Source organism: Eulemur rufifrons, chromosome 4 (genome assembly GCF_041146395.1).
Source record: "Eulemur rufifrons isolate Redbay chromosome 4, OSU_ERuf_1, whole genome shotgun sequence".
NCBI lineage: Eukaryota > Metazoa > Chordata > Mammalia > Primates > Lemuridae > Eulemur > Eulemur rufifrons.
Genome location: NC_090986.1, coordinates 60,071,590 through 60,083,804, shown reverse-complemented (window position 1 = coordinate 60,083,804; position 12,215 = coordinate 60,071,590). Strand labels below are relative to the sequence as shown.

At 38.1% G+C, this 12,215-nt stretch overlaps 1 protein-coding gene across 2 annotated transcripts in view; it reads right to left on the bottom strand.

The window, feature by feature from the left end:
• The window catches only part of DGKH (diacylglycerol kinase eta), a 152,315-nt gene that overhangs the window by 80,494 nt on the left and 59,606 nt on the right, over window positions 1-12,215 (bottom strand). For both annotated transcript variants that reach the window (XM_069467208.1, XM_069467209.1), the window contains exons 2-3: window positions 3,401-3,511; window positions 1,236-1,316 (exon numbers count right to left, since the gene is read on the bottom strand). In XM_069467208.1, coding sequence (XP_069323309.1) covers window positions 1,236-1,316; window positions 3,401-3,511 — 192 coding nt within the window. The remainder of the gene's footprint in view (window positions 1-1,235; window positions 1,317-3,400; window positions 3,512-12,215) is intronic.

Genomic DNA, 12,215 nt, shown 5'->3' with positions numbered 1-12,215 from the left:
GAATTTTAACATTTTCCCAGGACTCTATTCTTGGCTTTCCTCTTCTCAAACTAAACTCTCCCTGGGGATGGGGGAGTGGGGGAGGAATATTTACACTATGAATTATCCCACATGCCCATAAATCAATAAGACCAAATCCAAGTTCATATGCTTCCTCCCCCAGCCCAGCCCCACCAGTGTGCACCTGTCATGGCGTTGCTCTATCCTCCCTGCCCTGGCACAACACACTACTGTCCTTAGTGGGGGCTTCCTAAAGAGGGGACTGGGAGTCTGAATGGGGTGACAACACAACTAGAGCAGTGCACCTTAGAGGACCCAAGGAATATGTAGATATAAAAAGTACCCCACACGAACTTCACTGAACTATACTGTGAATATCTTGAGGGAATACAAGATACATTCATCTCTGAATTTCATGTGACTGGCACAAGTGCCTGGCACACAGTGGAAACTCAATCCATATTTTGTGAATGAAAGAAGTAGGGAAAAAATGGGATATCTCAAATAAGCTTTGAAGGACTGATAGGGTTTCAACAGCTATAGATGGGGCAGGAATCACTCAAGTCGGAGAGAACAGGGAAAGCATGGGCACAGACAGAACTGATAAACTGGTGGGGCATTTAAGGACAAATAATTGTCCGGTGACACTAAAATGCCACGGCATGCTCATATAAGACTTGACGACTGAGCTGGAGACGCAATCTGCAGGCAATGTGGAACCAGGGAGGTTTTTAAGCAATGCATCTGTGACTGGAAAAGAAGAAACTGGAACAGAGGACCCCTCTTGAGCAGCTGCCAAATGAATTACCTAAGTGAGAAGAAACAAAGGCCTGAACTACAGCAAGTGCCCCAACAACGGCAACTGGAGTGAAAGTAGAACAGATGGAGAAAATATTATTTTTAATACCGAAGATAAATAAACTTTTAAATATTTGAGAACAATGAAATTAATTGAAAGGTGGTGAAAATTTAAAATACTAAAATTAAAAAGTCTAAAAAGGAAAAAATATAATTTTTTTTTAAAAGTACATTTAAGCCCAGGTTAACTGAGCCAAACAATCACGAATGGTATTGGGTGTTAGAATATGCAATGCACGTAGAGTTTCCTGTGTTGGGACGAGCTCCAACATGCACACGTTGACACACATTTGGTAACTGAACAGGGCATTCTGTACATGCTTCAGAAAGGTCTTTCTATAACTTTTGAGCAGGGAGTTAGCAGAATATAATCATACCGTGAAGCTGTTGTTAGCATTTTTTGTGCTTGCTTCAGCTACACTGGCATCTGAGAGGTCAACTTCATCAAATATCAGAGACTGTTAATGAAAAAAAAAAAAACACAAACGCATTAGATGAAAACCTAACTCAATGCTCTTCAATATGACTTTACCATCAGTTCATGACTATGAAGCTATGTCAGGAATTAGGAATAGAAAATGAAAAAAAAGTTAAGTTAGTGATGCTCTGCAATTTCTTCTTAGGAAGGATGAATAAAACCATGAAGTACAACTAATCTGTAAATCCCAAATTGAAAAGGACTTCAAAGAACCCCCGGGCACACTGTTTCAATGCAAATGCTCTGTGCTCTCTGGAAGCATAACAACTACCATTTATGGGGAGCCTGCTGAGTATGTGATACACACACACACACACACACACACAATCTCTAAAGCTTGTAACAGCTCTGCCAGCGAAGCATAGTAGTTCCCAGGTTTGCTCAGTGAGAATTGAGAACTAGTCCTCTCTGAGGTTACGATGAGTTACTGAACTTTCTGAACCTTATTTTCCTCATCTATAAATAAGTGTTCAAAAGAGATGATGAATGTGCTCTGCAAGTAGAAGATGATGGGTTTTTTTAATACTCTTAAAAGTTGTTTTAACCAAAAAAGTTTCGGTGGTAAAAAAACTCCATAGAAATGGAATGTTTTAAAACATACGAGGTAGCAATTAGGAAATTCTAGTCAATAAACGTATGCTTCCACTTTCAGTCGGTCATTGTTCACACTCATTCAGGGTTCTTCCAGCAAGGCAGGCATAACAGTGCACCCCCAGAACTGCAGAAAAAGGGCCCCCCTTTTCTGATAGTTTCCACCCACCCCAAGCTCTTCAGAGGGTTATGCATGTCTACTTCAATTCAACCAATCTGACTATAAGACTTGTTCCTCGACTGCAAGGAATTTACAGCCTAGCACAGGAGATGAAATAGATGCAACTAACTTGAAATGTAAGACAGACAATTATTATAAAAGTGAAAGAGAAGACATATAATGAAATGCTATAAAAGGTCACAGAAGATTTCTCCAGCAGAAAACAACTGAACTCTTTCTCTTATGAATGAAAGAATCAGGACTCTTGGAGGTGGAACTTAAAACAGGGAATTTCGTCAAGTAGGGATAAAGGAAAAGTCATTCTGGCGATGGTATGCATGGGCCAAAGCTGAAGGCTCAATGCTATCTAGAGATAAATGTGAAAAATCCGGATGGAGCCAGATCAGGGACAAGCTTGAACATAATGACTTATAAAATAAGATTATTTTATTCGGTTATTATTTCTATAGCTGCATAATTTAAGAATTAGATTTGTTTATTTGTTTTTACCTCCTGGTGTATAACTCTACTAATTATATCAGGAACATTCATTTTTTAAAATGGAAATGATTAATTATACAACTGGCACAAGAGCAAGAAATCTTAATGTTTATTTTTGAAGTAATACTAAAATACCAGTTCTAATAGAGGCTCATCATTACAAATTTTTCTCCCAAAACTGCATTATTATTATTTGGTTGACCTGTTATTACATATAATAATTATTTCGTCTTGATTTTATTTCAATATGGTTTTCATTCTTCATTGCTAGAATACTGGAGTGATTATTTTGTGTCTATGGAAGCACTTGATGTATATTATCTCCTGGAAGCCTCCTCTCAGCAACACATGCTAACCACAGCTACTCTGCTGGAATGTGCTGGAAGTGGGACATGAGCTCCTGTCTGAACCCAGACAGAGCAGGAATTCTTAGCAACTATAGAGACTCACTCTCTCGCTCACGGTCAAGGAAAGATTTATAAGGTAAAAAGTGGCAAAAAAGGGAGAAACCCAACACGTTGAGTTTATTGCATCTCATAAGGCTACACTGAATTGGAAGGAGAAAGGAAAGAAAGAAAGAAAAAGCTACACTAGAGCATTCCTAAAAGATTATCCTTAGGGACATGTCATGGGACTGACTCAAAGAGAGACCTCCTTGGAATGGGGTCCAAGATGGATCGCATTTATACTGAGTTCATACAAGAGCAGTAATGCTATCGTGAGCCTTTAAGGCAAAAACAGCTTAAACAATCAAAATGTTAAATCCACCCACAACTTCAAGCGCTTGGAAGTAGTGGATTCTCCTGAATTACCTTTGAGTCCTTTGCATAGTAGAGTGTACGGCCTCGAAGTTTGAAGTATCGCTTCTTCCACCTTTGGAAAGAACTGGTTTGCTTCAACAGTTGTCCCTCTCTAATACTGGTCTGGAGAGAAACAGAAGCACAACAATATGATTAAAATGAAATTCAAAACCAAATGAAATTCAGAATCGATGACACATGATCATTTACATTTTGAATAATACGTCCCATGTCTTGAGAAAGAATAGTTTATTCTCAATCACAGCTGAATTGAGGAAGCATGTGTACAAAGCCCCAAAGAGCAAAGGTGAATTTAACATGGTTCCCTGCCCTCAAAGAATTCACAAATAATACATGAGACACATGCACACACACTAATATTTGCAATACGGCATGAGGTGCACACTGCCTCATGTATAGTAAGAATGGTAGTATAATGATTATGAAAGCACAAAGGCTCTGGAGCCAGAAACCTGTGTTCACCTCCTGGCACCATCACTTAGCAGCAGAATGATCTTAGGCAAGTTACTAAACTTCTTCATGCCTTTATTTATTCATCTGTAAAATAGGGATGACAATACAATAGGATATACCTTTTAGGGTTGTTGTGAGGAATAAAGGAAAGGTACATAAAGGACCTAGTGCACGGCACATAGTAAGTGCTCATTAAATGTTAGCTGTCATCAGCTATCAGCTCTTTATAACAAACATATATACAAAGTACTGTGCATGCTGGTCCTGAGAAGGATGCATCAGCTCGCCTTAGAGGGAGTCAAAGAAGTTTTCCCAGAGAAGGGCCCAAGGCCGGTCTTGAAGGAGTTTATCAGAATGACAAGAGATGGGAGAAGGGCATCTTAGGTGTGTGCAAAAGTGGAAAAATTTAAAACAGCATGGATATTGGGGGAATCTTCAAAGAGCTTTCTGTTATAAATGCAGCAAAGGGTTTGCAAGGGAGAGTAGTGGAGATGTGGCTGGAAAAGGTAGGCAGGGGCTCTGTGGCTCTGGGCCAGACTCTGTGCTAAGTGCTTTACATATGCTAGTTCAGTACATTGTCACCAACAAAATACTTTGAACCTCTCTGACCTCATCTAGTGTCTCTCCCTCTCTTGGCCCCTCCGGCAACAATGGCTGCTTTGCTCTTAAGTGGGCGTATCTGCTCCTGCCCTAATCCTGGCACTACCTCTCCTCCTGGACTGCTCTTCCCTCAGATGGCCACCCGGCTCACTCCTCCCCCTCCTTCAGGTCTTGATCCTCTCAACAAGACCCACCTCACTGACCGCCTGTTTAACGCTGCAACTTGTTCGTGTTGTCCATATTTTCCCCTGGCCTGATCTTATTACCCACCCAAACAAAGTACTTTCCATCTTCTAACATACGCTGTAATTTATTTATTTATTGTGTTCATTGTGCTACCCCTATTGGAACACAATGTCCCTGAGTTTGTTATATCTAATAAAGTTAAATTTAATGTTTCACTGTAATTGGAAGGAAAGAAGAAAGAAAGGAAAAAAGAAAGCAAACTGCACTAGAGCCTTCCTATAAGATTGCTGTTAGGAGACATGTCACAAGACTGGCTCAAATAGACTCCCTTGGAATAGGAGATAGATCACATTTATACTGAATTCAATAAAAAGAGCAATAATGCTATAGTGAGCCTCCAAGACAAAAATAGCTTATAGGACCAAAATTTTAAATCATCCCCAGGATTTGTGCACTGATCTATAGCAAGTGCCTAGATTGGAACGTTATCTGGTACATATGCTTATGAGATCTACATGAACAAAAGGCAGATGCTTCTGAGATGGAACCCTATCTGTTTGATTGTAGAGTTTCTTCCCAACTTTTACACCATAGTGCCTCTTATTATCAATAAGACATAAAATATTGAGAAAATTTTGTTGCCTCCAGGAAGGTAGTTAAGTTACATTAATGCTTACTTTCAATTTCAATAAGAAATTTAGTCTACAGCTTGCTCTAAGATTGTCCTCCAGGAATTGTTGTGAGATCAAGTCAATGGTAACAAAATATTTCTGAAACTTCAGTACCAAAGAGCTAATTTAGAATCAGACAGACAGACTTCAAGCCAGGCTCCAGCATACAATCACAGTAGGAACCTGGGCAAGTCACTCCAACTCTCTATACCCTAGTTTCCTCTCATTAAAAAAATGGCCCTAACACCAACTTCACAGGCTTGCTGCAACTAATTTAATTATAAGATAATGCTGTAGAGCACTTAGCACACTGTCTGGGTTAGAGAAAACATTCAATAAATGGGACAAAGTGTTATTATTATGATATCATTATGCTATTAAGTCCAGGGAGTATTTTCCAGGCATCAAATTATATGAGCTTCTTGGAAGAAGTAAATAAGTGCTCACAGGCCACTGTCGGGACAAATAACAGCTGGAGTAGAAGGAGAGTATCAAGAGATAAGGTGAGAGAAGACAAGAGCCAGCACATGTTGGCCACAGCGGGGAGTCTGCTTTTTATTCTAAGTGCAAAAAGCTAGTGAAATGTTTAAGGCAGGAAAGTGACGGGGGAAACGGGTGAGAAAGGAAGCAGTGATTCTAATGGCAGTCACAGTAGAGAACCGCTGCCTTGGATTAAGGGTGGGGTCTAGCTGCACATTTAAGCGAATTCTAGCTGCCCGAGTCCACATGGAAGCAAGGTTAGAGAGGCCTCCCGAGAGGAAGCAGTGAAGGCCAGGTGTCAGGAGAAAATCCTGCCCTTAATAACCCTCATGTGGCAGCAGCAAAAAACACTGCTGGAGTGAAATTCCAGGCCCCATTTTGCACAACCTCTTAAGAAAAATAAGATAGAATGCGTACATTCTATGGCTATGAAACTTCCCTCCCATGCCCCTCTTTTTTTTTTTTTTTTTGCTAACTAGGACTAATTTTTGTATAAAATAAATTTAAATGCACCACCATATGGTACCAGCTTAATACATAGGGACTAGGTTATCTTCTACCATCTCTCCCATCCTTGGGGTCCATGACCCAGGTAAGCGGAAGTCAAACCGTATTACCACATACACTGTTACAACCACCGCTAATGTAGCAGGAATAAAAACGCCCCAAAATCCCATCCAAAAGCCTACTTATTTTTAGCAATATTGAATAAAATGGAATCCTAATACAAAAAGGAAATATTAATAACATGGACCAGCCATTCAAGATGACTTACATTCAACACCTCTACTTTTTTATTCCATAAACTATACTAAGGTTTTGCTTATAATGACTAAAATTAGGAAAACATAAATAATGGTGTAAATTTCTAAATAATTCAATATGATTTACATCAATTGAGGCTGAGAGTGTTGTATTAAGTGCATGTCAATATTAACTGCAGGTCAAAATTATCAGAAATTTTCAGATTTATTACATGAAATTTATACTAGAAAGATAAAAAATATCCATGTGTATGACTTAATAATTTGTATATTTTAAATGTTCATGTATCTTAAGAATTTATCCCTGAAAAAAAAAAACTGTTAGCATCAATTAAGTCAGAAATATAAGCCAAAAGGAAGCCACATTACAGAGAAAAATTTTTTTTACAGCTCTGAGATATAATTACCATATCATAAATGGCACATATTTAACATGTACAATTTGATTTGTTTTGACATAGGTATATGACCATGAAACCACTGCCATCATGAAGATACTCAATATATTCTCCATACCCAAACTTTCCTTATATACCATCGTAATCCCTACCTGTCCCCATGCAACCACTGATCTGCTGCCAATCATAGGACACTACTTTGTATTTTCTAGAATTCTATATAAATGGTATTATACAGTGTATACTTCTTTAGTCTAGTTTCTTTCACTCAGTATAAGTATTTTGAGATTCATCCATTCTGTTGTGCATCTCAATACTATATTCCTGTTTATTGCTGAGTATTATTCCATTGTATAGATACACCACAGTTTATCCATTCACCTATTGCTGGACATTTGGGTTGTTTCCCATTTTTAGCTGTTAAAATTGTGCTGCTGCAAATATTTGTCTATAAGTTTTCGTGGACATATGCTTTCATTTCTCTTGAGTAAATACCTAGGACTGGCATGGCTGGGTCATCTGGTAGGTGTATATTTATCTTTTTAAGAAATTGCCAAACTGTTTTTTCCAAACTGTTGCACCATTTTACATTCCTAACAGCAGTGCATAAAAGTTCTGGTTGTTCCACAGCCTCACCAACACTCAGCCAATTATTTTCATTGTAGCCATTCTAATCGGTGTATAGTAGTAGCTCATTGTGATTTTAATGTGTATTTTCCTAATGACTACTGATTTGGGCATTTCTTTGTGTTTATTTCCATTTGTATATCTTCACTGATGAACTGTCTGCCCAAATATTTTGCCCATTTTTTAAATTGGACTGTTTCTTTTCCCATTATTGCATCTTCAATGTCCTTTGTATATTCTGGATACAAGTTTTTTATCTGATAGGTGATTTGCAAATATTTCTTCCCAGTCTGTGTCTTGTTTTTTCATTGTCTTAACACTGTCCTTTTGAAGATCAGATCTTAGTTTTGATGAAATCCTATTTATCAATTTTTTTCTTTTATGAATCATGTCCTATCTAAGAAATCTTTGTCTAACCCAAGATCACAAAGATTTTCTCCTATGGCGAAATATTATTTTTACAAGTATGACTATTAATCTCAGCAAAGAATGTAGTCATTCCAATTTTCAGTTGCTTTGTTAATTTCCTGTCTACGCTGTTTTTTAAGAAAATATGAACAGGTATAATTACCTAAAATGCTTGTTTATAGCAGTTACTCCATAGATGAAGAGACTATTAAAGGAACATTATGAAATGTATAACTTTGAAGTTTATAAATACACATTTTGCATATCTGTAAAGAGGGACCTTCACATTTGGGGAATTAGTGAGTCAATTTAGCTACTACGTAACTAGGGAATAGACCACAGTTCTCTGTGTTGGATTTGTGCTAGCAAACCATGAATAAACAAGCTAATTCAAATCTTTTGTCTTGTCTAAAGTTAGTCACATCTTTTTGTGAGGCCAAAAATTTGTATGGTCTTGAATCATACACATTTTTGAGTCAAATCAAAGAATATCTTTCAAAAATTATTTGGCCAAAGTAATTATAACTCTTAGTGTAAATTCCTACTTAACTCCAAAACATACCCACCCTTTGTTACATTCTCGGAAAGCAAAATTCCTCCCTTTTCATCTGTGTGGGGAGCATACCTTCTTGATTCATGTTTCAAAATATATACATGCATCATATGTAATATGATACACTAAATAGCTCATCTAAAAAGCCCTCCCAGCACGTAGGGAAAACATTAAGAATTAAAAACTTGTTGTCTGCTATGGTTGGAACGTCCCCTCCAAAACTCATGTTGAAACATCATCCCCAATGTGGCAGTATTGAGAAGTGAGCCTTTTTGTTTTGTTTTGTTTTGTTTTTCAGCTCATTATGGGGGTACAAAAGATCAGGCTATATACATTGCCCATGCCTCCCCATCCTCCCGAGTCTGAGCTTCAATTGTGTCCATTCCCTAGACAGTGCACATCACACTCATCATGTAGGTGTGCACCCCTCCCCTCCCCCTACCCCCTCCCCCTCAGTCAGAACTTCAAGCGTGTCCATTCCCCAGGCAGTGCGCATCGCACTCATCAAGTAGGTATACACCCATCCCTTCCCTCCAGCCCCCACCTCTGTCCGATACCCAATTGGTGTTATTCCCAAATGTGCACTCAGGGAAACCAGTTTGCTGGTGAGTACATGTGGTGCTTATTTTTCCATTCTTGGGATAAGAAGTGAGCCTTTAAGAGGTGATTTTGGATCATGAGATCTCAGCCCTTCTGAATGGATTAATCCATTCATGGATTAATGAGTTAACAGATTAATGGGTTATGATGGGATAGGGACTGGTGGCTTTATAAGAACAGGAAGAGAGACCTGAGCTGGCATGTTAGCATATTCAGCCCCCTTGAGTCCCCACCAGGACGAAGGTCTTCCCCAGATGCCCAACCATGGCCTTGGACATGCCAGCCTCCAGAATTTAACAAATTTTTTTTGTTTGTAAATTATCCAGCTTTATATGTCCTGTAATAAGCAACAGAAAATGTACTGAGACACAGTCTTTAAGTGGCAGAATGAGCTGCTAAATCTCATGTGATGACATCACACAGCACTCATGCCCTCTCACTCTCCTACTTTCTGTCTTCTCCCACCCAGAGAGTCTCCCTTCAGTCAACCAACCAACATATTATACAACTTCCACTAGAAATTACACAGTTTAGCTGCAAAGAATTATCATGTCTCTCACCAAGAATCTAATTGAGGAAGGGGGAGAAAATTTTCATACTGTACCTCAGAAAGAAAAGTCTGACTTAGGAACATTTGAAACACAAATGGTTGTTACTAATGAAAAAGTCTTTTTTTTTTTTTTTTTTTTTTTTTTTTAAGAAATGGAATCTCTCTCTGTCACCCAGGCTGGAGTACAGTGGCAGAATCATAGCTCACCTGCAACCTCGAACCCCTGGGCCCAAGCGATCCTCCTGCGTCAGCCTCCTAAGTAGCTGGCACTACAGGCAAACACCATCACGCCTGCCCAAGACAGTCCTTCACTAATTGTATTACAGGCTCCTCAGGGAGAGACCCCATGGCAGAGGTAAAGTGGAACCCCGTGCATCACACGTAGGGCACCCATTAATGAGGCTCCAAGGGGAGGACACTCTGTGTCCCAGAAACCTCAGTTCCAAGTTAGAACTAGGAGTACATCTTCCCATAGAAACCATACCATATATTTGCCTTAATGGCTAAGTCTCCAGGCTATTCTACCTTGTGTCTGAATCCCAAGGATACCGTTAACCTAATACCTCTACGGGTGTCAGGAGCACACCTTCGTGCTAAGAGAAGACAGGCTCTGTCCTCTTTCTTATTGAATTCCTGACAGCAAAGGGCTCCCCTCTCCTCCTCTTTTGAACAGAACCTCTCACAGTGGGAAGGAATTAATCTTGATATAGCCACAGAAAAATGAACAGGAAGGTCACTGGTAAATTAGGAGTTCAATTTCAATTGAGGATCGGTTATACATGTCTTTTTGCCCCAGCCTGAATTATAAACTACTTTGGAGTCTGGGAGGTCTGCCTCATTTGCCTTTGTACCACCACTGGGAAGGTTCTGTAATATTTATATAAGTATAATACATATCATCAACTTACAATGGGGTTACATCCCAATAAACTTATCATAAGTTGAAAATATCATAAGTCAAAAATGCATTTAATACATCTAACCTACCACACATCATAGCTTAACCTAGCCTATCTTTAATGTGCTCAGAATACCACATAAGCCTACAGTTAAACAAAATCATTTAATACAAAGTTTATTTTTATTTGAATGTCTCATGTAATTTATTAAACATTGTACTGAAAATGAAAACCAGAATGGTTGTACGGATACTCAAAGTATAGGTTCTACTGAATGTAGAACCACTGCAAAGCCAAAAAATTAAAAGTTGAACCATCATAAGTCAGGAAACATCAGTTATATATATATATATTTATATAAGTAACATGTATATAATACTTTCATGGAAAAAATGTGGTCTAAGTTCCAAACAACCAATTCATAAACTACTTCTAAAACAAAATCTAGTTGTGAGTTGGAGTCTGTATGTAAACAGGAAAATGGGCAAAGTAACCTCTGGGAGAGTGACTTGTACCCTTGGTTGGATCTGTAAAAGTTGTGAATACCATCTCTCTAGGAACAGGCACACACACACTTACACACTATAAATTACATACAATTTTAGGGGGTTCATGAACTTACAAGATCTACCATAACTAAAAATGATGGCCTCCATACAACATCAAATTGGATGAATTCTTCAGTTGTTGTTTTTTAAATAGATCAGGACTTAATATAGTTATGAGTAACAAATATTAATTTTTTTAACTTTTCCTCTGGTTAGTCTCCTATAGCATTTGAAACAGCATAATTTAATGTTACTTAAGAGGTTAGAGATTAATAACTAAAAATCTTTGAGTTCTAATTTTCTGTTGCAATTTCAGCAGTTATTAATCATTGCAGCTCATAACCAAACATATTCTCAAATATATAGGCATTACCTAATTTGAAAGTTCAAAATATGCTTATTTATTCAATTTGAAAATTTGATTTTTGAAGACATACTACATAGTTGTTCTTCCCAAGATTAAAGGAAAACATTATTTTATAAAAAATGGGAAGGTCATTTTAAGAAAAATTAATTTGAATTAGAATATTCACTCCTTCAACACACACACAAAAAAATAATTTTTTCATTCTGTGTTTTTAGTCCTGGTTTATTTTCAAGCCAAGATTAGAGATTTGGAAACTTCAGGGCACAGTAGCTCATGTTTGTAAGGCTAGCACTTTGGGAACCCAAGAGGGGAGGATCACTTGAGGCCAGGGTTTGAGACCAGCCTGGGCAACATAGCGAGACCCTGTCTATAAAAACAATAAAATTTTTTTTAAAAATTAGTTAGGCACAGTGGTGTGTGCCTGTGTTCCCAGCTACTTGGAAGGCAGAGGCAAGAGAATCACTTGAGCCCAGGGGCTCAAGGTCACAGTGAGCTATGATAGTGTCACTGCACTCCTGCCTGGGCAAGAGAGTGAGATCCCATCTCTTAAAAAAAAAAAAAAAAATTTGATTCAGCACTTATGATTACAAAGAGAATATGCAAACAATGAGATAAGAGATATAGAAATCAAGATTTAATAGTATGTTAAACAAAAATAATCATTAACCTGATCAGAAAGGAATATGAAGTTTTAATATTACT